Here is a 27,181-nt window from a genome sequence, read left to right as displayed (position 1 = left end):
AGCTCATCTGTTTCGTGTTTCCCCAAAGACCGTGTACAGAACATTCAATAAATTGTGTCTTTTTTTGTATGCAAGATTGAGGCGTTCGATTGTATGGCCAGATAGAGACGCTCTGCGCACAATTATGCCTCACCAGTTTGTGGAGGCCTTTGGAAATGGAGTGGCAGTGAATATTGACTGTTTTGAAAATTTCACTGAGAAACCATCAAATCTGAAAGCACGTGCCCTAATGTTTTCCAGCTACAAGCACCACCACACTATGAAGTACCTAATAGGTATTAAACTCGAGGTAGCCATTTGTTTCTTAACAAATTTGAGAATCCATGTTGAAAAGGTCATCGGAAATGTTTGCCAGAAGTATAAGATCTTAACAGGAACCATGCCCATAAACATGATTCTTCCATGTGAAGGTGAAGAAGCCACAATGTTGGATAAGGTTGTCACTGTGTGCTGTGCACTGACAAACCATTGCCCAACAATAGTTTAATACAATTAGTTTTCTTTTTGTAGTATTTGTGCAAGCAAAGTTTGTACACGTTTCTAGATGACTTAAACCTGTTTAATAAATTATGCAAATGACAATTTTTATGTCCTCTTGACTCTTTGCCTCTCAAGTACGTAAAGAACTAGTGTTGGTTTTGATAAAAGTTCTTTACTAATTACATTCAAAAAATTTGTGGAGATAAACACTGAATAAGAACAGTGTTGGTTTTGATAATGAAAAGTTCTTTACTAATTACATTCAAACCAGGTGCAAAAACTCGGTTCTTGGAATGCAGGTCTCTGTACTTGACTTGTTTCCGTTGATCCATTTGAACAATCTCGCTCAGGGTTGGTGGTTTCAGAAGATCCATGCCAGTTCGTATCTCTCGAGAAAATATTAGGCTCGCTGGCGATACCTTGGTAGTTGCATGCACAGATGTTCGGTATTTGAGGGGAAATTCGTGTAGTCTCTGATGGAGTGTACTTTGCCCTTGTGATGCTTTGAGAGCATGTTTGAGGGTCTGCACAAACCTCTCTGCCAAGCCTTGGTTGCCGGATGATAGGAAACCGACTTAATGTGTTGAACCCCATTGGCTTGCAGGAATTCAACCATTTCTTTTGACACAAATTGGGGCCCGTTGTCTGACACGAGTTGTGCAGAGGCTCCGAAACGACTAAACATCTCCCCTAACTTTTCAATTGCCTTTTCCGATGTGGTTGACTTCATGATAGCTACCTCTGGCCACTTACTATGGGCATCGATAGCAACCAGAAACATTCGATTTTCAAAAGGCCCCGCAAAGTCAATATGAATGCGGTCCCAAGTGTGTTTGTGGAAACTTGTCTATAAAGAGAAGAAGAACATTAGCTTACGGGTTATGACTTATTGTAAATGTCGTGGAGAACAAAAAAACTGGACGTATTTTGTTTTTCAGTTCAATAATCTGATATTGGAAAAACGGATTAAGGCTCGTTTTCCGTTATTGAATTAGCAGTTTTTAATTGGGAAATGGGAGAAGATTCATTTCTCATTTTTTTGTCAACACACATAAAAACAAAAAACAGAATTGGGCTCCTTTTCGTTTTTTTCCCCCCAAAATAACAAGGAAAAACGAAGGGCCAAAAGGATCATGGACTGGGTGACCACTACCATAAGGTCAAAATGGAGGACATATTTGAAAATTTAAAAAAGACATCAGACTTGTGGTGTATTTTCCCCAACAATAAAGTTTTGCAATGTTTATAGATCATATTTGTGTAACTAAATAGTAAAAAAATACCAATTAAAGGGAAATCTTTTATTGACAATTCATTAAGGCTAGGTTCATACTACAGGTCTTTATGCACAAATCCAATTTTTTGCCATATCTGTTTTTTTTGTGTGCCCGTTCAGAGTGCCTTTGTCCATTGAGACCGTTCAAGTATCAAGCATGCGCACTAATTCGCAGTCCGAGATGCGCTCAGCAAAGAGACCAGCATGCGCAGAGGCATCAAAACAAATTACACGTTCTAGCTGTATGTCATTCCAGAGTGATCGTGTTTTGATTTCCAAAAAGAGGACACAAATAACAGACATTAACTAGGCCTGCAAGCAGGACTGAACGGGCCCTCGCAGGGTGGCAAACTCGGACGCCACACAAACTCAGACGGCATGCAGGTCGGGTGGTGGCAGACAGTCCCCCTCTAAATCTGCCAAGTTATGACTGTTCAAAATGTGTGGAGAGAGAACTGGTGACAGTCACAATCACTTTCCTTTTGGACCGTTCTGCTTTACCCAAACCTCAATAATTTTCATCAGCCATCTCAACACATGTCTTAAGGCTTCCCTTTGCAGGTTTAAGGTTGATTGATTTTTTTTTACCCTTAGAGGAGGAGTGTGTCCCGCAAAAAAGGGCATTTCCTGTTCCCACTAGGAGGCGCAAGGCACAATTGGTAATATTTCAATCCAGTCCTGTTCAGGATAGGATACCTAACACACATTCCAGATTTAAAATAGATTGAACGTTGTATGAGGGAGTTATTAGTCATTTTCCGAATTTGGTGTTTTGCCGAAAAAAATGGACAACTTTGGCACCCCGCCTAGGTCAGGCCCGTGAATGAAAACACACTATTTTGATAAATTAAGATTTCATATGCCTCATGAACAGTCTCACCAATTTTGAGGATGATCAAACTAATTCCTTAAGCGCCAAGTTTTAAAATGTGCACCCTGTAAATCGATAAAAAAATTCACATTCTATCCAAAATACACAATTTCCTGTTGGGTTGGGAATATGCGTGAAAGAGAGTTTTTGGAGCAATTTTGCACAACGTATCGACTGCCCAAATTGCGTCACTCTACGCTGAAAAAACCTAAATGGAGAGGCCTTTTTGAAAATTTCAAGCGTGCGCCACTGAGCCATTTTGTTACATTGTTTCGTAACGTTCCAAGATTATCAAAACTTACGCAAAGCCACACATCCAAGAGTATTTAATTATGCCAGGTCAAGCGGAACTAAAACACAGCGCGGTCTTCGGGACACAATGAGGAACGGACCGAGAGTAAATATCATGTTCAACTCATGCCGCTAGACAAAAAAAAAAAAAAAAATACCTGACAGCGGCCGACAGCCGCTACAAACAACACCCAGTTGCTACAAACTACGGCCACATAATGCTACGGTAGATATCATATGTAGAGCTGAAACGAATAGTCGAGCAACTTGAGTAACTCGAGTTCAAAAACTCATCCGAGTAATTTTATTCGCCTCGAGGAATCGTTTAATTTTGCCAGCTCTAAGCATCACGTTTTGCCCGGACTACTTTTAATGCGGGACAACCCGCTGACGTCACGCGCGTAGAGGAAGAAGCAATAGCCGACAGCCGCGACAAACTATGCTAACGTTGTTAAAAACTATGCCCGCATGATGCTACGGTGGTAGCCGGTAGCGTCTGATGCGTCTCATAGATATCACATTAATATAGATCTAGATGCGAAATGGCAGACTCGGCGGCGTTGGTAAACAGCCGCCAAATCTTAAAGCAGTAGACTTCTCAGAGCTAATAAATAAGATTAACGTTACTGTCCCTTGCTTACGTAACATTAGCCCTGCGGAGGGCTAGGTTTCTATTAATTATGACTACTGTCGATGCGTGGCTAACGTGCCTTACATACATACGGGCTTTATTTAATCTGTAAAAACATAGCACTGTAGAGTGATCAGTGTTGTCACAGATTACTTGAAAAAGTAATTTAATTACTAATTACGCCTCAAAAAAGTAATCTAGTTACTTTAATGATTACTTCATTATCAAAGTAACTGAGTTACTTTAAAAGTAATCTGTCAGTTACTTTTTACCCATTTTTCTCCCTTTGCTGCCTCAACATAAGAATGACAACAGAAAAATGTCATCACATGTATTTGACTTTCCGATGATTGAATTTAAAGGGGAATATCAGAATTTTGCGCTAGGTTAGCCACTCCGGAGCCCTGAAACTAAGAAATATCTAACAAACTGCTTGGAATTGGTTGAAATCATCTCCACCGACCAATTAAACCCCGCTAACTCTAAGATTAACTTTACAAATCTCTACAAATAAAATGTATTATTATTAAGCCTAATGTCAAAACTTCTGAATTCCGGCTTATGGTTAACAGCATATCAGTGCCAATGTAAAACAATGCAAACTGACTGCACAAAATTGCAAAGGTGGTGGGCGCGGATGCGCGTCCACAACCCGGAAGTAGTCCTCTCAACACACTTGCACTTTACACTCAATTGGACTTACAACACATCCCACAGATGCTAAACGAACACATCACCTCAAGGCATAAATGTGCAACACGCATATGATGTAAACAAAGCTTGCCAACTTGGAGCGATTACTGCCCGTCGTTGCTACAGCAAAGCTTGGAAGCGGCCGCGCATGTAGGAAGTCCAACCTTTTGCTGATACCCTCTAGAATGAAGGAAAAATACTCACCTTCATTCATGGATATCCACAGATCAACATTCCCTCGCAACGTTTCAACACTCGACTCCAATGTCCACCCGCCTGGCCCACGCCTTCAGTCCCACAACACATGTGACACGAGACCAAAACAGGAAATAGCTAAGAGGTTGTCATGGAAACACGTACCGGGAACCTTTATTTTAACAAAATGCTCTTCGTACATGACTACAATAATCTTCATTTTACATACGTTATGAGGCGATGAAAATATAGTAACGCAGAGACACTAAGGAAACTAACTTTAATCAGATTACTGGTGTAGAAAAATGAACGCGTTAGATTACTCGTTACTGAAAAAAGTAATCAGATTACAGTAACGCGTTACTGACAACACTGAGAGTGATGAAGGTGTAAAATCAAAACATAATAAAGCTAACTGTCAATTTTAGCTCAGTAGTCATTGCTGGATAAAACACCAAGTAGCACTGCCCAGAGGAAAATTTTATTGCTCAAAGCTTGCTCTTCTATAGCTCGGGAGATACATTTGAGATTCTCATCTTAGCCTCATTGCAGTTTCTATTTTGTCTAAAATGTTTCTCAGATGTTTCTCCTAAAATTCACTAGGAGAAATAGGTGAGACAATAAATTAGAGGGAATCATACTTGAGACTTAAAGGAGATACCTTGCTAATCTCAATTCAGTGTTTTTAATGGCTCCTTTTTTTCCTTTGAAAAAGAAAATGAGCATTATTGGAGCTACTATGGAGAAATATACGAGTCTCTCGCTCATTCTCCCTCTCATGCGCGCGCGTCTGCGCGCACGCACACACGAGACACTTAAATCATGTGACCCTCTCCTCCCACCTGACTGGATTCACCATTCTAAACACAGATCATCCACTTCATAACATCTTGTTGGACCAAAGAAACAATGGTGGACACTACTCTCTCGTCACTGCAGGACAGAGGGATACAGAAGATACACCCAAAGCCATCAGGCTTTATCATTCTAGATTCAAATGGCTTTAGTGAAATCCAACACAGTCATTGTACTTAAAAATTGAGTACTGTTGAGAATTTTTGTCAAAGAATGTGGGCGGGCAAGTGGTGCGGACGCAAACGGAGGCAAGGCAGACAGGCGGGCAAACATTTTTTAATTAACACCAACAAAAAACAAAGTGCAAACAATTTACAACATTTGAAATAGCTATAATAACATCAAGAGCCATAATATTAACAACAAAGTTCAACACAGTTTTTAAGACAGCAAACAAAAATTAAGTCTCTAAGCCCAGCAGTATTAGGTCTTTGAACACTGCAACAAATGTCTTTAAGTACATCTAGAATTTATGTTGTACCCCTCATGCGACATTTGTTGATCAAGGCTTTTTTCCACTGGTGTCCAATCATCCAGCATACTGCAGCGCATGATGTAAGCTGCCAGTATAAAAGAAAGCACAAATTAGAAATTGAACTAGAAACTGTAATTTCTGGAGAAATTACTATGGGGCTTTGCTGTGTGGAGATACAGATCTTAGCCCTGCCCGGATTGGTTTGGGGACATTTCGAGGTTGGAAATGAATGGGAAATTTGGACGTCCATGACCGTCAATGGCTTCAACTTACATATGCGTCAATGAAGTCCAAGTACATTGATGTCAATAGAATCTACATACATGGCTGTCAGTGGCATGGACGTACATTGCCCTCATTGGAAATTGAGTACTTGTGTGTCAATGCAATGTGAATGACAATGGAAATGAATGGGAAATTTAAACGCCCATGGCCGTCAGTGGAATCCAGGTACATTGGCATCAATAGATTCGACATACATGGCCGTCAACAGCATCAATGCGATGTAAATTACATTACAAGTGAATTAGAAATTAGGACGTGGCATCCCATTAAAAATGAATGGAAAGTTTTTGGCAAATTTCCAAGGACCTGTAATTTTTTCCCCCCCAAATTCTGTTTACAACTTTTATGCCACTCATCATCCCAGAATTTTTGATGCCCCAATGATGACTTTTTTTGGTGTGAAAAATCAGCGTTCACATGCGAACGGAAGATTTTTCGAGCCCGATTGAAAAATTCATTTGCAAATCAAATATACAGTGGGGAGAACAAGTATTTGATACATTGGCAGTAGGCATGTGCCGGTATGAGATTTTCACGGTACGATAACCGTGAGCAAAAATACTGCGGTTTCACGGTATCACGGTATTGCAATTATAGCTCCAAAATTTTGAGATGTGTGGGTTTAAAAAAAAAAAAAAAAAAATTTCCATTGAACAGGATTTCTTTTCAAAACATATTTGCAAATGGGAACATGAATATAATGTGAAAATAAATAAACAAAAAATAACATATTTTATATAAAATTAAAATAAATAGAACCTAGACTATACCCACAGCCACAGCTCAAGTTGCTCAATATTAGAGTAAGAACAAAATAATTGCTATAAAGAGTAAAAAGACTTCTAAATAAAATTAAAAATATATACTGTATGACTTTTTTTAAGGGGGAAGCTCAAGTGAAGTTTCGCCATTTTCAGCCACTGTGTCAACTCTAGTCTACATGATGCCATGCCTTTGTGTTAAAAAGAACAAAGAATTCATAAGTTAATAAGTTAGTTGAAAATGTATAAGTTAGTTTTATAAATTAGTTAAAATTAGGCCTGAACGATATATCGTTTAAACATCGGCATCGCGATGTGCGCATGCGCAATAGTCCCATCGCAAGGACGTGCGATAGTTTTTTCATTTCATTTTTTTTAAATCCACAAACGTTTGTTTTGAGGAAGGAGAGCGCACAGCTTTTCTTTCCCTCCAGCAAGTCATCGGCTCCTCCCCCTCCTCCTGCGACAGCGGAGTGGAGGGAGGAGGGGCCGAACAGCAGAGCGGAGGGAGGAGGGGCCGTTCTCAAAGTGAAAGCAACCAAGCAACACGTTAAAGTAAGGAAACGAGGCAAGACCGTCTCCAAAAGGAGTTTTGGAAGTATTTTGGCAAGAACAAGACTATAAGGGACAAAAAAACAGCCCTGTCGACAGTGCCTCGCCGTGGTTGCCTCAACAAGAAGTAATCTGTCGAACATGTGGGACCATTTAAAACGCAGGTATCTATGCATTCCTGCTACGAGCTTCCCATCAGAGGCTTTTTAGTACAGGTGGGAACATTGTTACGTGCCAACATTCTTGTCTCAAGCCTGCAATAGTGAATAAACTAGTAGTCTTGGCCAAAAACCTATGAGACCCAGTTGAGAATTGCTGAGCAAGGAAGGTGGACGATATGCAGACCAATACATAACACAGCTGCAGAAATGTCTTTTCTTCTTTTTATTCATGTGACAGCTGTCAGGAAGGCAGGAAATTTGGGAGTTAAAATGGTTCTGTTATTCATCAGTTATTTGCAGTTAATCAGTTCAATTATTTACAAGTTCAATTGAGTTTCTGTTTCTTTTATATTTAAATTGATTGTAAATCGTATTTTTCAAATAACTATATATAGTACTGCTGCACATAAAGTTTTGACACTTAATATTTTTGTTTAAATATTTTTACAACTTTGTTGCCGTTTTGCAGTTTTATATTGTAATATTTTGTGTAAACAACTCAGGGGACTAATGCACTTGCACTTTTATTAGTCAGATTTAATATTTAAGTTCAAATATGTTGACAACTGTTGTTTTACTGAGGTTTTTATTTATTGTTATAGTTTGTGAACAACTCTTTTATTTGTCATATTTAATATTTTTGTTCAAATATGTTTACAGTACAAGTTTGTTGTCATTTTACAGAAGTTTTTATTGTTATATTTTGTCAAAAACATAGGGGACTAATGCACCTGCTCTTTTATTTATCATTTAATGTATTTGCTGCTGTTGAAGTGTAAAATATTGTGTTCAATAAATGATCGATTTTGTGCAGACATGGCTTCCTGGATCCCTTCATACAGCAATCTTCATCATTCACAAATGAAACGGTATTATATGAATATACTGTGGTCACAGTGTGTCATGTAAAGTATTTCCAAACAGCTATTCAAGTCATCTAGTGAAAATTTCTTTAAAAAAAGATATATATATATATTTTTAATATCGCAATATAATATCGCAATATATTGCAAACCTAAAAAAAATCGCAACAATAGTTTTTTCCAATATCGTTCAGGCCTAGTTAAAATGTAAATATTGTTGATGAAAGGTTTCATCTAAAAAAAAAAAAAGTGAGGAGTGAGACCTCCTTTTCTCAATTAGCGATCTTTGACGCGATTCTCCCCCCCCCCCCCTTCATTCAAGCTTGTCTCTCACTCAGCGGCTGTGAGACATAAAACCACAACGAATCTTCTCTCGCAGCTTAGCCTAGGCTAACATTCGTCTTTGTAAGTTTTAGTTAGTTTGTATATCGAATTTGAAAGGAAAATGTGCGTTTTGTTTTTGGCGAACTTTTTAATGGTGCTACTGCTATCCTGTTGAACCTAATCACACGTGGAAAAATACAATTGTACAACGTTTTAAATGTATTCATTTGTATATTTCACCACGATTTGAGAGCTCAATAAATTGAAGAAAAGTACGCCTTGTGTTTGGAGGATTTGTTTGTGGGTTTGCTGGCTGTTTAGCAGAATAGCATCACTGACACTCAAGGCAACAAACGGGAAGGGGTGAGCCGCACCAAGCCACTTCGGCTGCATTTTGGCACATGAAAAATAGCGAATACCGTACTAAGGTATGACGGAAAATTTTAGTGGTTTTGAAACCGCGACGTTTTCACACCACGGTAAACCGTGAAACCGGTAACCGGCACATGTCTAATTGGCAGTGTATCAAATACTTGTTCTCCCCACTGTATATATCAAATGCATTTCATTGTATTTTTTACTTTTTCTCATTTCAAATAATGGGCAGCTAAAACAGTTCAGAAAATTGTCAAAACATTTTAAAGAATGAAGTCTAAAATTGCAATCAATTAGTAATAGAGTTCTGCAGGTCGCAACAATTAAAAAGCTTTTTGCAAATTGATGCCTATAATGGAATTTCCCCCCCCCCCATTTTCTGAGTCGCTTATCCTCAACGAGATAATTTTGATTTTAAAAGAACATCTTTAAATCAATCAATCACCACCACCCCCAATGTAGAGATAATTGCACAAATGGAGTTGCAAAATTCTGTCACCAAAATATACAGTTTCAAGTGATGTTACGCTCCCTTTTCTAGACATTTCTTTAAAAAAAAATCCTGTAAATCAATATTTGTGCCCTAAACTGCCAATATTGATAATAATCCCAGTGATCAGACACTAATAAACAAAATGGTTATTATAGTGTCCAATGCAAGTTAAAGATAACAATCACTTTAAAAATTCGATAAGCCGTGTAGTAAGATAATAACTCAATTACCACCTTCATCATCTCTGGGTAAGTCAGGGTCTGGGTCATAAAAGCTCATCTTCTTCGGTGGGTATCGCACTCTTTTGGGCATCTCTTTTTTATTATTTCCTGCTGGGCCATTCAATCTGTGAAATATAATACATTTTAATTTGAAAAAGTGGTTCAATGTCTTATTTGGTTTTACACTGGCATCTCATAATTTGGTACAGCAACTTCTTAATATCTTTAGATACACAGATTGTGTTCATTTAACCGTATTAGACCACCAAAGGACTGAAAAATATTTAAAATCCCCCATACCAGTCATCGTAAAACAAAGAGACATTAAAGTAAAAATCCATGATGATCCATGATGTCAAGATTTCTGTAAGAATTGCACTTTTCTTGGACAAGTTGTTGGGCTCTTCTTTCCTGTAACTGCTCCTAAAAAAAAATCTTTTTATTGCTAATATATCGTGAAAAGATGCACCTTCTCAATTCCCTATGTCTCAAGTTTTTAATGTTAATAGGGTGACCATATTTTGATTTCCCAAAAAATAGACAGAATAGCATGTCCTCGGGGTACTTAAATGATACGCAGAATTTACTCAAAGATGCCTTATAACTACAGTTTTAAAGTATGCCTTCTCTGTATGGATAGACTATTCTCTTATACAACAAAATAATCTCCATATCCAGAGACACAAATTCAGATAGGCTTCCCAGATGTTTTTCAACATGCAACATTTATTTTGCCAAAAATAATCTCCCTTGGCTGTTTCCAAAGAAGTCATCCTTCTCCCGTCCAATTCAGCCGATCGGTGTACTTCCGCCAGCTGTCTGGCTTCATGGCACAATTGTAACGTGTGTGTCAAACATAGAGCTCAGAGAAAACAAACCAGCGAGCGCAGGGGTCGAGAGATTGAGGGAGAGCGGGAGGGGGGGCATTGAGCAGATAAGTGACCATGGAAAACCGGAGATATGATCCTTTTAATTTCAAATGAGTAATTATGAAGGAACTCTTCACTATTAAAACTAGGAACTATTTTCTCCACCAGAGGGCACTCATGCTCTTTGGACGAATAATGCCTCATTTATAGATTTTTTTTTCTCATTGGAATTCAATGATTTTTTTTTTCCTTTGGCTTAATGTGGTTATGCAATGGATTATTTTACAGCATCATTAAAACAACAGTTCATACAGATAATGTTGCGCTCAGGAAAAAAATACCATTGTAAAAAATATATATATATGTAAAAAAAAAAAAAAGATATTATTTTGAAGTAATGCTACTCTTACATGAGTGACATTTTTGCCTGCTCTACCCACCTTTGGTCACCCCAATGTAAACTCGTTGCATGAAGCTAGAGAAAATGGGTCTCACTGCAATGAGAAGATGTTCCAATTGTACACAATTTATGTAACTCCAAGACTGTCTAGGGCCACTGTTTGTAGAAATAATTCCAAAGTTAATATTTTTACATGAATATGTTTACTTCAGTAAATTCATGGCCCCCCAAGCTAGCTAGCTTCACTATTTGCCACTTATTGCCGACCAGTTTCCCCCCCCCCCCAAAAAAAACTATCAGAACTAGCATAAACACAAGTCATATAAATTATACCCAAATTCCGTTCGACAAAGACTTTACTTACCCTCTTTTTTGTCCTGAAACGGTTTCTTCCTCCATTCCTCCTGACACCAACTTCATAAGTACGACTTGACGTCGTTAGGTCAGCCTCCCCCTTATGAGTTAACCAATGACGAAGCAGCATTTGTGACTGATGGCGCTTTCTTCCAATGTAGACGTTAGGTCTGCATTATCTTCAGGGTTGAAAGTTCACAGTGTTCCGCGCCACATACAGCTTGACAGTGCATGAAGAAAACAGCGCTGCAGCGCTGGTCAACGCTGAGTGGTTTCAGCTGCATTTTAAGTAAGAATTAATTTACAAAAATGTTCTTTAGATACGCATGACTACATAAGGCTAATAAAAATAAAAAATAAAAAAAAATCTTTAAAAAAGTATTTATAAGTTGAGTTTATTTGGCTTTATTAATGTACAATACATTTTCAGTTCTTGGAGTTTTTAAAGCCTTGTTTTCATTTTAATTTAAGCTAATTGAAATGTTTACATCTTCATTAATTCAATATCATATTATTTCATTTTAATGAAATTTAATGACCTTATAATACCATCATAATAACAATTTTAGAAGGGTAATATTATTACACGTCAGTAAGAGTTTCCCTTTGTGCATTTTGCACCTACCGGTTTGCAAATGTACCACCGTGATCGTTTTCATTATGATTATTGATTTTTTTCTAACTATATGTTAATCAGTTTCTCTTTATATACAGTGCCTTGCAAAAGTATTCGGCCCCCTTGAACCTTGCAACCTTTCGCCACATTTCAGGCTTCAAACATAAAGATATAAAATTTAAATTTTTTGTCAAGAATCAACAACAAGTGGGACACAATCGTGAAGTGGAACAAAATTTATTGGATAATTTAAACTTTTTTAACAAATAAAAAACTGAAAAGTGGGGCGTGCAATATTATTCGGCCCCCTTGCGTTAATACTTTGTAGCGCCACCTTTTGCTCCAATTACAGCTGCAAGTCGCTTGGGGTATGTTTGTATCAGTTTTGCACATCGAGAGACTGACATTCTTGCCCATTCTTCCTTGCAAAACAGCTCGAGCTCAGTGAGGTTGGATGGAGAGTGTGAACAGCAGTCTTCAGCTCTTTCCGCAGATTCTCGATTGGATTCAGGTCTGGACTTTGACTTGGCCATTCTAACACCTGGATAGGTTTATTTTTGAACCATTCCATTGTAGATTTGGCTTTATGTTTTGGATCATTGTCCTGTTGGAAGATAAATCTCCGTCCCAGTCTCAGGTCTTGTGCAGATACCAACAGGTTTTCTTCCAGAATGTTCCTGTATTTGGCTGCATCCATCTTCCCGTCAATTTTAACCATCTTCCCTGTCCCTGCTGAAGAAAAGCAGGCCCAAGCCATGATGCTGCCACCACCATGTTTGACAGTGGGGATGGTGTGTTCAGGGTGATGAGCTGTGTTGCTTTTACGCCAAACATATCGTTTTGCATTGTGGCCAAAAAGTTCAATTTTGGTTTCATCTGACCAGAGCACCTTCTTCCACATGTTTGGTGTGTCTCCCAGGTGGCTTGTGGCAAACTTTAAACGAGACTTTTTATGGATATCTTTGAGAAATGGCTTTCTTCTTGCCACTCTTCCATAAAGGCCAGATTTGTGCAGTGTACGACTGATTGTTGTCCTATGGACAGACTCTCCCACCTCAACCGTAGATCTCTGCAGTTCATCCAGAGTGATCATGGGCCTCTTGGCTGCATCTCTGATCAGTTTTCTCCTTGTTTGAGAAGAAAGTTTGGAAGGACGGCCGGGTCTTGGTAGATTTGCAGTGGTCTGATGCTCCTTCCATTTCAATATGATGGCTTGCACAGTGCTCCTTGAGATGTTTAAAGCTTGGGGAATCTTTTTGTATCCAAATCCGGCTTTAAACTTCTCCACAACAGTATCTCGGACCTGCCTGGTGTGTTCCTTGGTTTTCATAATGCTCTCTGCACTTTAAACAGAACCCTGAGACTATCACAGAGCAGGTGCATTTATACGGAGACTTGATTACACACAGGTGGATTCTATTTATCATCATCGGTCATTTAGGACAACGTTGGATCATTCAGAGATCCTCACTGAACTTCTGGAGTAAGTTTGCTGCACTGAAAGTAAAGGGGCCGAATAATATTGCACGCCCCACTTTTCAGTTTTTTATTTGTTAAAAAAGTTTAAATTATCCAATAAATGTTGTTCCACTTCACGATTGTGTCCCACTTGTTGTTGATTCTTGACAAAAAAATTAAATTTCATATCTTTATGTTTGAAGCCTGAAATGTGGCGAAAGTTTGCAAGATTCAAGGGGGCCGAATACTTTTGCAAGGCACTGTATAATAACTATCTCTTCATATATAATATACTTTATAATTATTCAATTACTATAACCCTTTTTATTCTGAATAAATTGCATACCATATTTTGTGCACTTCTATATGTAAAATCATATTTATGAACTATCTATGCCTTTTTATCCCGTCATCCCCAACTTCATTGACCCTGCAGCTCCATTTCTGACACCAGTAAAGCATGAATATTGCTCCTCTATAGAGGATACAGATAAGTTTAATTGTGCGGTTCATTTTCAGAAGATTGGACTATTGCAGCAGTATATTTACAGGTCTTGATTTTTTTTTTTTTTTTTTTTTTTAAATCAGTCAGGACGCTGCATCTAGTACAGAATGCTGCTGCCAGAGTCCATACAAATACAGTACAAGGGAACTGGACCACATTACACCAGTTTTGGAAATCATTACACTGGCTTCCAGTGAGTCAAAGGATAGACTAGAAATTGATACTGCTCGTCTATAAAACGTTTTTATTTTTCGCATCACGCCAGCCAAACGGCTGCAGAAAAATCATTCTGTATGAGGGAGAGGTGTATGCGCCTTTTTGTAGTTTCAAAAGGTTCCCATTCACCGTGGATATTTACTGTGGGACCATTGGACTTACGAGGAAGTGAGTAAACATCTTGTTTTGTATTATGTCAAATACGAATACAGCGATTACAAAGTAAACACTACAAACGTCCTTTAAATGAAGGATTACTTACGTTTGATCATTGATAGGCATGTAAAAAGCTCTCCTAATGCTCATTAGCAGCAGCACGTTAGCTGCACAACAACTCCAGCCACCCTCCTCCGGGGAACGAACTGTAAATTGCTCTCCGCCGGGCAGTTTGCCGATCCGCGAAGACCATCGACAACCGGGTCGTCATGTCAAATAATCCAGGATAGTTATGTGTGATTTTCCACTTGGAAGACTTTGAAACATCACTCTGTTCGGGTTAGCATGTCGGCTAGCTGTCACGCCTTCTGGTTTGTTTACATTCTCTGAAGCCGGGGAAGGGAAATGACATATGTCCGATTTAGGTGTCATAAAATATCGTTCGGGAGGTGCGACAGTAAAGGTGAAGTCGACAGTTTTGACCATTATGGAGTAATTTTGCCATGTCGTCCTGAATAAATGCATTTTTATCATTTCATATTCCATTCAGCACAAGACTGTTATTTGTCATGACCATGCCATTTATTTAGCAATTGGGGAAAATACTTGGATAAAAAGAATATCCTGTAAAAATATTGAAGTAAAGAGACAGAAACAATGACATTTTGCCGCTCTCTTCGTCGCATTTTCCTCGTTGTGAATAGTTCCCCCTCGACGGGCTGACTGGTCCTTCTCAAGCCATTTATATAGCTATTGGGGAAAAATACTTGGATAAAAGGAATATCCTGTAAAAATATTGGAGTAGAGAAACAATGAAATTTTGCGGCTCTCTTCGTCGCGTTTTCCTCGTTCTGAATAATTCCCCCTCAATGGGCTGAATATTAAAACCGATGAGCCCAGTCTACCGCTGACGTCATCCACCTGTTGGGGGCGCTAAAGCCCTATAATGGTAGGCGTGGCTAACCGGCAGATTAAAAGACTAATTTCTCGTCATCTGTGCTTTGCTAAATTGTTGTATATAGTCGAATCGTCTCAAAATATGATTCTAATTCACATAATAATGCCATTTAAGATTTTTTTTCTCGTGTCATATGCTCTTTAAAGCAGTAGACTTCCCTGGAAGGCTCTGTTGCAGCGAACCTAATTAACTTTTTATCTAAAATACTCCTAAATCGGCAAAATCTTGACTTGAATCTATCTTTAAATGATGAAACGGTTTTAAAACTTTCACATGTTGAGAGTAGACAGAAGCGAAATTTTGGAATAACAGGAGCAATTTTAACAACTTTAACAGTTGATTCACAACAATAAATCAATTGAATGTAGTTTAGAGCTGGTGATACAGAATGACGACCTGAGTATTTTATTTACTTGTTTTGAACTGTTAACTTGATACTGAAATAGTAGTTTGTTTCAGCCTAAGGATTTTCGTACAATTTTGGAACTATTGCACGAAACATTAAAAGCTGGGTGATAATCGATTTATGATCGCATCGTAGCCTTTGAATTGTAATCGAATTGTTAGGTGCCCCAAGATTCCCACCTCTAATAGATATGGCTCAAAACATTATTTGAAAGCAAATGTTTCTTGATTTAGGTGAAAAATTACCCATTTTTAAATGTATGGGCTTAATAAGAACAAATAGTAATATTTACTTCAAGTAAGTGGAATCATCTGGCGCATTCATCCGTCTTTAACACTCAACACAAGATGGAGATAATTATTTGGCTAGATTTAAGAAAAATAATCTGATTAAGACGTTATAAATTTGCAGTGTACGTAATGCATTACTGAGCCAGGCAGTTCTTATGAGTAGAGGCGTGCGAAATTTCCGATTCTGAGATTATTCGCGATTCGGCCGTGGAAGATTCGAGAACGATTCACAAAAATCCAAATTCCGATTATTGAATTATACCAGGTAAAGCAGACCTAAAACACAGTCAGCGCAGTCTTCGGGACACAATGAGGAACAGACCGAGAGTAAATATCATGTTCAACTCATGCCGCTAGATAAAAAAAAAACAATAATACCTGACTGCGGCCGACAGCTGCTTCAAACAACGCCCAGTTGCTAGTTGCTACAAACATACGGCTGTAGTAGATCTCACATATTTGTAGAACTAGATGCAAAATGACAGATGACGGCGCCGGTAGAACATGTAAAAAGAAGTAGACGCAAAATGACAGACTTGCCGTTTAATAGTTGCCGCGTTGTTAACAGCCGCCATCTTAAAGCAGTAGACTTTTCTAGAAGGCTCTGTTGTAGCGAACCTAATTAACCTTTTATCTAAAATAATCCTAAATCGGCAAAATCTTAACTTGAATCCATCTTTAAATGATGAAACAGTTTTAAAACTTTGATATGTCGAAAGTAGACAGAAGGGAAATTATTGAATAACGGGAGAATTTTAACAACTTTAACGGTTGATTCACATCATTAAATTAATTGAATGTAGTTTAAAGCTCCTGATACAGAATGGGACTTGAGTATTTTATTTACTGTTTTAAACTGTTAACATGATACTGAAATATTACCGGGTAGTTTGGTGTAGCCTGAGAGGATTTTTGAACAAGTTTGAAACTAATGTACAAAACATTTGAAGGGCGGGGGTAACATCAATAATCGATTCATAATCGAATCGGAGCCTCTGAATCGTAATCGAATCGTTAGGTGCCAAAAGATTCCCACCTCTACTTATGAGTGTTGTTTGGTGCATGTTGAAATGATCATCTAACCACTGTGCCGTCATGATAAGTATGCTTACTTGACTGACATCACTTGTCAAAATGTCCGTGGTGAAACAGATGTGATCGGCATGTTTTTCACGAAGAATGGTGATCGTATAAGGAAGGTGTGCACTAGAGATGTGGATTGGACGCCGATATGGGCAAAAAAAATGCGCATCGGATTGGAACACGGAAAAAATTCCGATCCAGACTTTCGATCCAGTTTTTTTTTTTTTTTTAAAGTCCGGTCCGGGTTTTCCAGCGCACTGATTTACGTAATCCATTCCCGTTTTTGCTTCGGTTTCCTTAAAATCCGGTCCACATTTTACGGCACACCTTCAACACACTACATTTACATTACCGTCTCCCAATTTACCGAGAGACTTTATCGGTAAAAATGTCAGCTGTGTGGGATCATTTCACCTTAAAGGACGACAAAGACGAAGAGGCAGAGTGCAACATATCCCACAATAAAGTCAAGCGTAGTGGTAAAGCTGTAAGAAGTTTTAATACAACCAACCTAATCAAGCATTTAGCGAAATACCACGACAAACAATATGAGGAGTATGTTATGAAAACCGAAGACAAAAAGAAAGGTCCTACGCAACTAACACTGGCAGAAACTTTTGCTATGCGTGACAAAATGGCACTCGACAGTCCCAAAGCCCAGGGAATAACAAGAATCATTGCAGAAGAATTCATTCTGGATGAAGAGCCATTATCTCACGTGAGTAAAGACGCACCATCCAACACTTAGAACCACGGTACAACATGCCCAGCCGTCATTACATCCTTGAGCGATTCACAAACGTCCAAATTCCGATTATTGAAATATGTCAAGTAAAGCGGAACTAATACACAGCGCGGTCTTCGGGACGCATTGAGAAATTGACCGCATTGCGTCCCGAAAGTAAACATAATGCTTGTCATAGACCCGGGTAATGCCAATGCTCAACTCACGGCTTCAGCTCAACTCATGCCGCTGGATAAAAAACACAAGAATACCTGACTGCTGCTGACAGCCGCTACAAACTACGTCAACGTCGTTTTACTGGAGATAGTAGATATCATATGTATATAGAACTAGATACAACACGACAGACTCGACTGCCTTAGCAACATTGAAGTATTGAAAACCAGATGTGTTAGTAAACACCCGCCATCTTAAAGCAGAAGACTTCGCTAGTAGGCTGTTGTAAACCTTTCAAGCGAACCTAATTAACTTTTTATCTAAAATACTCCTAAATCGACAAAATCTTGACTTGAATCTATCTTCAAAACAGTTTTAAAACTTTCACATGTCAAAAGTACACAGAAGGGAAATTATGGAATAACGTGAGCAATTTTAACAACTTTAACAGTTGATTCGCAAAATTAAATGAATGTAGTTTAAAGCTGCTGATACAGCATGGGGACTTGAGTATTTTATTTACTGTTTTAAAATGTTAACTTGATATATTTTTATATAATTTTTGTAACTAATGCACGAAACATTAAAAATTTTGGGATATGTGGGATTTTCCACTGAGGTTATTGGTGTGATTTGCTTCTTTAAGACAGTTTACAATATTATTTGCACGTTTTACTGACTGACTATGCCATTTCTGTTTGTTATTTATAAGGTTTTGTGTTTGTCACTGAATAAACAAGTCAGTTTCTTGTTACCAACCGTTGTGTGTTATTCAAACTCACCTAATTCAGATGGCTAGATGTTATCAAGAGTACTAAAACCTTTTTCAACATTAGTCTGACAACTAAGTAAGGAGGCTAAATAACTTTAAACTTAAACACATGCTCAGATAGATCGGTATCGGCCAGTATCAGTATCGGATCGGAAGTGCAAAACAATATCGGTATCGGATCGGAAGTGCAAAAACCTGGATCGGGACATCCCTACTGTGCACACATCCGAAAAGTAGCGGTGCTCCAGATGCTGTCCTCCATGACGGCTGGTCACCGAAGGCTATATACTGTATTAATTTTTCATCTGGGGCTTTGGCTCTCTGGTCACTTCGGTCAAAACGTCTCGCATCCGACCGAACCTGGCTTCTCCTCCCAGGCCTCAGTCTGGCCGTGGTGTAGAGCTGAAACGAGTACTCGAGCAACTCGAGTAACTCGAGTTTAAAAACTGATCCGAGTAATTTTTTTCACCTCTAGTAGTCGTTTATTTTGACAGTTCTAAGCATCACATTTTGCTCGGGCTACTTTTAATGCGGGACAACGCGCTGTCACGTGCGGAGAGGAAGAAGGAAAAAAAAAAACAACTTACTGCAACCGACAGCCGCCACAAACGACGCCGACGTTGCTAAATACTAGCCCGCACAATGCTACGTTGGTACAGGTAGCGTCTGTTAAGTCTCATAGAGATCACATGTATGTTAAACTAGATGCGCAATGACAGACTCGGCCGCGTCTGGGCAGCGTTAGTAAACAGCCGCCATCTTAAAGCAGTAGAGCGCTAAGCGCTAATAAAGAGCGCTAAGCGCTAATAAATAAGATTAACGTCCCTGTCGCTACTAGCTCACGTAATGTTAGCCCTGCGGAGGGCTAGGTTTCAATTAATTATGACCACTGTCGATGCGTGGCTAACGTGTCTTACATACAGTCTTTAACATAACATAGCATTGTGGAGTGAGGAGGGTGTAAAATAAAAACTTAATCATGCTAACTATCAATTTTAGCTCAGTAGTTATTGCTGGATAAAACACCAAGTAGCACTGGTCCCTAATTTGCTCCAATACAGCCTGTATCATACATTTATTTTGAACACTGCAAAAACTCAAAATCCTATCAGGACTTAGTTTAGACTAACTTAAAACTTAACTAGAACTTAAAAATGGCTTGACACAAAGAGAAATTCAATTGAAACACGTTGGGAAAAAATCCTAACTTTTAAGTGATGAGTGTTATCAAGCGTAACGTCCTTTTTAGGTAAGATATATATATAAATAGATATATAGATAGTTAGATAGATATTTTAATAAGATCTAAAAGTTTTTTGAGTGAAAGCAGTGAACTAGTCTTTTTTTTAAATTCTAGTTACATCTGAGATGCAATTGTTGGCATTTTTTTAACAATATACATCGAAAATAAAGACATTGATTGACTGAAAATGGTTCAAGATTAGATGAAATGTCTTGTTTTCTCATGTATATTTATAATTGCTCTTCACCTAAAAATATATTTGTTTTATCCGATTACTCGATTAATCGATAGAATTTTCAGTCGATTACTCGATTACTAAAATATTTGATAGCTGCAGCCCTACCGTGGTGCTTAATGAGTTGAACCGGAGATGCGTGGGGGTGGCGCTGCCGAGCCGGCGGCTGCCACAAGCCCCGTAGTCTGTTTACTATTAGCTTTAGCCTTCGCACTAGAGGCAGCCTTGTATTTGTTCCACAATCTTGTGATGCAGCTTTATGTGGCTGATCAGGTTAGTATTGTTGAATGAGGCTGCTTTCTTTCAGCCTGCTGGAATCTCTGTAGTGCATACATGTTTTGCAGATGGCGAGAGCGTTATTTGTTTCACACACGGAAAAATAAATGCACACTTGTGACTAGAGGTGTGCAAAATTTCCGATTCTTAGATTATTCGCGATTCGGCCGTTAAAGATTCGAGAACGATTCCCAAACATCCAAATTCCGATTATAAAAATATGCGAAGTAAAGCGGAAGTACACAACACTCAGCGCGGCGCGTGCCGCGCGGTCTTCGAGACGGAACGGAGCGAGAGTAGCTAAACATCATGCTTCCCATTGCCCGGCCCCTCGGTTAATGCCAATGCTCAACTCACGGCTCTAGCTCACCTCATGCAACGAGATTAAAAAAACACACCAACATACCTGACTGCTGCCGAAAAGCTGCTTCAAACTACATCCATATAATGTTACGGTGGATATCATTTATATAGGACTAGGACTATAGCTTTGGAAGTGTTAGCAGCACATCTAAAAAAAAGCTAGATGCGGGCGTTATAAACGGCCGCCATCTTAAAGGGGATGTTTCGGCAAAGGGGGTGTGAGACATCAATAGAACCGTTATGCGCCAAGATAACAAATATTGATAAAGTTAACAAAAAAATCAATCACATTAATGAGCAATTATCGAAAATAGATCGAAAATGACGAACACTACCGAAAGTGTTCCGGAAACAGCCGAATGGGGCGGCGACGTCACGACAAGTGATTGAAAGTCGAGGCGGAGCTAGGTGCCATTGTTTTTTAACGACGAGAGAGTAGCGTTGGGGTTTGTTTGACCAAAACATCACAACAATGGTTCAAAACTGCTGTGCTATGTGGTGTACAAATAGTTGTTTATCGGAATATAGTATCCATGAGTTCCTGAACGCGAAAAAAAAAGCTGGACTACACAGAAAATGGGTAAAGTTCGTCCGTGCAAAGAGGGCTAATTTTCTAGACACAGCCTCCGGCACGCTTTTCTGTGGTGCGCATTTTCCAACTGAAAGCTTCTCGAACTATGGACAAGAGAAATCGGGTTTTGCTAAAAGATTGCTGCTCAAAGGAGATGCGGTGCCGACCATAGATGCACAGCCACCTAAATGTCCCGAGATATCAAGAGAGAGACGATGACTGCTAAAGGAGGCTAAAGCTACGCAAAGAAGGGAGCAGCCAAGCTTGAAATGGCCAGAGTGAGTACTCTTTTATAATTAATAAAAAAAAATGTCACGCCTTTGGATACAGGACTCGACACATGTATAAATGATCGTTCGTAAAATATATAGAACAAATCCTCTGATCCCGTTCATATTTGTGTCTGTTGGCAGAGCGAAAAGCTATGATAGCGCAATAAATTATAATTATTCTATGCATTCCTTTATTTTGCAGTCACGGTGTATCAGCTTCACAAAAAGAAATGCTAAACAAATCATTGGTGTTTCCCACACGATCTGCTGCCGATGTTTCATCAGTGTCATTGCTCCCCTCAATGACCGTTTCATTACGCTGCATTGGCGTTCGTTTGGGCTCAAATTGGTCACCTATAACACCGATTAAAGCTTTGCAACTCTCCTCGTCACCATTAGATGAACATTCGTTACGTCCTTCTACGTCGGATTCGTCGCTGAAACTAGAAACGAAATTGTCTGCCATCATCGCCGCCATTCAGTATTAAAGCACTGAGCCTTTTTCTTGTTGAAGAAACAGCCCTCACTGCCAACTCTGAATTCTCTTTTATTGACAACGAGCGGTGTTTCTTCATGAGGGAACCTGGAATATGTGCAGGACGAACACAATGCATCAGCATAAACAGCTCAAAACACCCCTAATTCTCCCCACACTAGAAGGAATTATATTGATGCAGACAGGCGCTGCCCCCCTAGTGGCCGGTGGCACTCTCTTCACTTGACGTGACGTCACGCACACAATCTGCCAGATCTCGGGCGCCGGTCGTTTTAGCTTGACAATCGAGCCAAATTTCTCTCATTTTCTTGTGTGTAATTACACGAAGTGGCATGATATGAATACAAAAGGCATGCGTTTATGGATAAATGATGGAATATCAAAATTTTCCCAGGGCGCTACATCCCCTTTAAAGCAGTACACTTCCCTGCAAAGCTGTTGTAGCGAACCTTCCAAGCAAACCTAATTAACTTTTTATCTAAAATACCCCTAAATCGGTAAAATATTGACTTGAATCTATCTTTAAAATAGTTTTAAAACTTTCACATGTCGAAAGTAGACAAAAGGGAAATTATGGAATAACGGGAGCAATTTTAACAAATTTAACGGTTGATTCACAACATTAAATTAATTGAATGTAGTTGAAAGCTGCTGATACAGAATGGGGACTGGAGTTTTTTATTTAATGTTATTTTTGTATATTTTTTTACTGCTATATGTCAACTTGATACTGAAATAGTAGTGTGGTTTAGCCTGAGAGTATTTTTGAAAAATTTTGGAACTAATGTACAAAACATAAAAAAAATAAAATAAAAAATAAAATTAAAAAAACGAGAAAAAAAAGGAGGGGGGGTGCATCAATAATCGTTTTATAATCGAATCGGAGCCTCTGAATCGTAATCATAATCGAATCGTTAGGTGCCCAAAGATTCCCAGCTCTACTTGTGACTGAGCCACCAGGATATCAAGCATTTCGTGTGACGTCACTCAAGCGACAGGGGCTTCAGAGGGTAGAGGAGTTGAGGCGGCGGTGCAGAATTGGACTAAACTGCATCGATTGCACACATTTGGAGGTTAAATCAAGTATAAAATTATCAGATTTCATTATCGGTTGAATTTTTTAAAATATCTGGATTATCTATGTGATGTCATAATTGCCATTATCTTTGAATTGTGTCGGTTGGGACGATGACAAGAAGAAGAGTGAATACAAAATTAACAAAAGGAGGAATATATCTCCAGCAGTAAATCAGTTTGGGGACACAAGTTTGCAAATTAAGGAATAAGATTTGGCCCGTGTGTGTTTGTGGTTTTGTCTTGCAGACGGCAGCCAAGCACATCATCCTGAGCAGTCCGCTTGCATCAAAGAGGAGGAGGAAGATTCACCATACGTCAAGATGGAGATAGAAGACTTAGTACACATTAAAGTGGAAGAGGAAGAGTTTGTACACATAAATGAGGAGCAGGAGCATTTCATCACAGTTGGGAACTCTCATATTGAGGAGCAATGCCAACATCCACCCTTCAAAAAGGAGGATGAAGACACTCCATGCGTTAAGGAAGAGGTAGAATTCGTCAAGTTGACTGGTAAGCCCTTGAAAAGTGAACAGTAGAGCTGAGAAATAATACTGCGATCCTTTATGTCACGATCCGAATATCGATACTTTAGATACTTCTAATGTGCTATGTCAACGCAGCACTGGCCACAAGCCAACAAACTAGATGTCCCAATCCGATCACTCTCCGTCCTGCTGCCTTCTTGGTCCGTGCGCTCAAGATTGCTTGTTAACCATGAGTGACAGTTGTTGAGGCTTCGACGTTGCCAAAGACGCCTGGGCGTGCTATACTTCAAAGATGCCGCATCGTTGAGCTTGTTTAAAAACTTGTGGTAGTGTGAGTGGCATTTCATTGTGTATGTGTGTGTGGGTGTGTGCGTGTGGGTGGGGGTGTGTGTGTGTGTGTGTGTGAAAGTGAGCTGCGTGAGCACATTTGAGCGGACTAACGCTATAAAGAATTTAATAAAAACAAGTATTTTTCTTCGTTATTCTTGTTTAAAAATAATTCATTGGTACAGTAAAATGTTATAAACTATTTTTTTGAACTTTTTCTTCTATATCGGGACTCTGTATAAAATGTGACGTGTTTTAAATATTTTGGTCGATTTTGCACAGGAACAGTTGCTGCAACCGTGAATGCACTTTTCTATGTAAAAAAAAAAAAAAAAGTCAAATGGCATCTAGTTTTAATGGCGATACATGCCTCTTGTGTTTTTATAAATTTTAAAAGGTAATATGTTGCCATAGTTAAAGTATCGCAATTAGGCATGTGCCGGTATGAGACTCTGACGGTATGATAACCTAAGGGAAAAATACCGCTGTTTCACGGTGTTGCAATTATAGCTCTAAATTGTGTTATTTTGAGATGTATGAGTTAAAAAAAATTTTTTCCATTGAACAGGATTTTTTTAATCTTTACAATATATTTGCAAATTGGAACATCAAAATGAATATTAAGGGAGTGCCAAAAAATTTATTATTAGATGTATCGCGATTCGACATGTGACGATTCGATTATGATTCTTAAATGTTAAAAAACGATGATTTTCCTTAATAACTTTATGACAGCCGCTCGTAGTGGAACGAAATTTAAGACATGTATGCTGCCTGGACACCTTTAACGGACGCACGCACAACGTTATGATGGATGCTGCCGGTTACTGAGCGAGAGATTTACTCCTATTCAAAAGACTGGAAAATAAATTTGTGTATGAGACAGGCAGGGACTCGGCGGTCACGGTTCTGTGCGCAAGTTATTTTTTAGAGCGAGAGTGGAAGAGAGATTTATTTTCTTATTTATGGCGTTATATAGCGCTTTTCCACCTTTCAATAGTTTGTTGCTCCTTGTCTTTCAGTTGTCCAGCAGTAGTTTCAAGTCGTGTCGATTGAAAAATGTCCTAAGTGTGTTGCTAAGACCAATGTGCGTCAAAAGAGGTGAGTACACGAACTCTATTGTACTGTTTACAGGGTTTCCCCTACATATTAATTATTGTGGCGCACGACCACACCACAATAAAAGCCGCCATGCCTTGCAAAAGAGATGTTTAGAAAAAAAACACAGAAAAATTAAGGCCGTTTTAAACTAGCGGCAGCCAAGTGTGAAGGGTTCAGCGGGAACCTATTCATTTTGTATTGTAATGTCCATAACTATGGGAGGCCCTCTTAAGAGACGATCGGTCAAGGATGTGTGACGTCGAGGGAAGTGAGAAGGAGCATGAGCGAGATAGCGGTCTCATGTCACGGAAGCCCGCTGTTATTTTGTTAGTGTTTTTCGTTATTATTGCTGCCACAATAAAGGGGGTTAGCCAATACAGACTCCTCTCCTTCTCCCCCCCCCATCCGGGGCATTACAGTATTTTGGGTCGGGCTTTTCGGCGAAAGTGAGGCAGGCGTACTTATTATATCTGCTATCAGGCTGTTTTGGCGGACGGGTATACGCAATCACGGCTGACGAAACCTTGATAAATGCGCTTTTTTAATCCAAGTTTTGCGAGCTCTGGGACACTCGAAAAATGACTCTCGTATTTCTCCTTGTTGAGCTAAATGGTACCTCAATGTGCATTTGTGTGGAAATGTAGTTCATGAACAAATACAAAAAATATTCATCTTCTCGCCGAAACTAGTAAATCTCTTTACACGGCAATTAGAATTTCCCCCTACTCATTTGGTGTCAATATTGGCAGGGACGATATAACAGCATAACCTGCATGGACACTTTTTGCTGGGGACGGGACATTATTAAAACCAAACAGATTAGGTCAGGGTTCGGGAACCTATGGCTCTTTTGACGGCTGCATCTGGCTCGCAGACAAATCTTGAATTATTAAAAAGCGAAAAAAAATTTTTTAGAAATACTCATCATTGATTAGCAACAGCGTAACAAAGTTATTAAAAGGAATTCAGAGACTTATACTACTTTGAAAGTGGTGAAATTACATAAAATACATACATGCGTTTTTAGTTTTAAACATATTGTATGGCTCTCACGTAATTACATGTAAAAATATGTGGTGTTCATGGCTCTCTCAGCCAAAAAGGTTCCCGATGCCTGGATTAGGTGAACGGGGGTCAGGGCTACATTTCTCACCAATATGAATCTAATTAATTGATAGGATAAATCAGGGTTCACCAAATCTGGACCTCGATGGCATCTATCCTGTCGTGTTTTCCACGTCTCTCTCCCCCCTAACGCACCTGAATCAAATGATTATGTCATCAACTTAGAGATGTCCCGATCCGATGTTTGGATCGGACGCCGATATGGGCAAAAAATTGCGCATCAGTATCGGATCGGCCAACACGGAAAATTTCCGATCCAGACTTCCGATCCAGTTTTTTAAAAGTCTTGTCCGGGTTTTACAGCGCACCGTTTTACATAATCCATTCCAGTTTTTGCTTCTGGTTCCCTAAAATCCGGTCCGCATTTTACGGCACACCTTCAACACACTACATTTACATTACCGTCTCCCAATTTACCAAAAGACTGGCAGAAACTTTTGCTATGCGTGACAAACTGGCACTCAACAGTCCCAAAGGCCAGCGAATAACGAGTCATTGCCGAAAAATTCATTCTGGATGACGAGCCATTATCTCTCGTGAGTAAAGACGCACTATCCAACACTTAGAACCACGGTACAACATGCCCAGCCGTCATTACATCCTTGAGCGATTCGGCTGTGGAAGATTCGAGCAAGATTCACAAACATCCACATCCAGATTATTGAAGTATGTCAACTCATACACAGCGCGGTCTTCGGGACGCAATGAGAAACGGACCGCATTGTGTCCCGAGAGTAAACATCATGCTTGTCATAGGCCCGGGTAATGCAAATGCTCCACTCACGGCTTTAGCTCAACTCATGCCGCTGGATAAAAAACTCAAG

At 39.2% G+C, this 27,181-nt stretch overlaps 1 protein-coding gene across 2 annotated transcripts in view; it reads left to right on the top strand.

Moving 5' to 3' along the window:
- LOC130906042 (uncharacterized) overlaps positions 1–27,181 on the top strand; it is an 81,199-nt gene that overhangs the window by 6,813 nt on the left and 47,205 nt on the right. The window contains exons 1-2 of one of the 2 annotated variants that reach the window (XM_057819926.1): positions 21,557–21,752; positions 23,566–23,829. In XM_057819926.1, coding sequence (XP_057675909.1) covers positions 23,640–23,829 — 190 coding nt within the window. In that variant the 5' untranslated portion in view covers positions 21,557–21,752; positions 23,566–23,639. Of the gene's footprint in view, positions 1–21,556; positions 21,753–23,565; positions 23,830–27,181 lie in introns of those variants that run through there. The other variant, XM_057819925.1, reaches the window with a different exon arrangement.

Source organism: Corythoichthys intestinalis, chromosome 17 (assembly GCF_030265065.1).
Source record: "Corythoichthys intestinalis isolate RoL2023-P3 chromosome 17, ASM3026506v1, whole genome shotgun sequence".
NCBI lineage: Eukaryota > Metazoa > Chordata > Actinopteri > Syngnathiformes > Syngnathidae > Corythoichthys > Corythoichthys intestinalis.
This window is presented reverse-complemented; position numbering and strand designations above follow the sequence as displayed.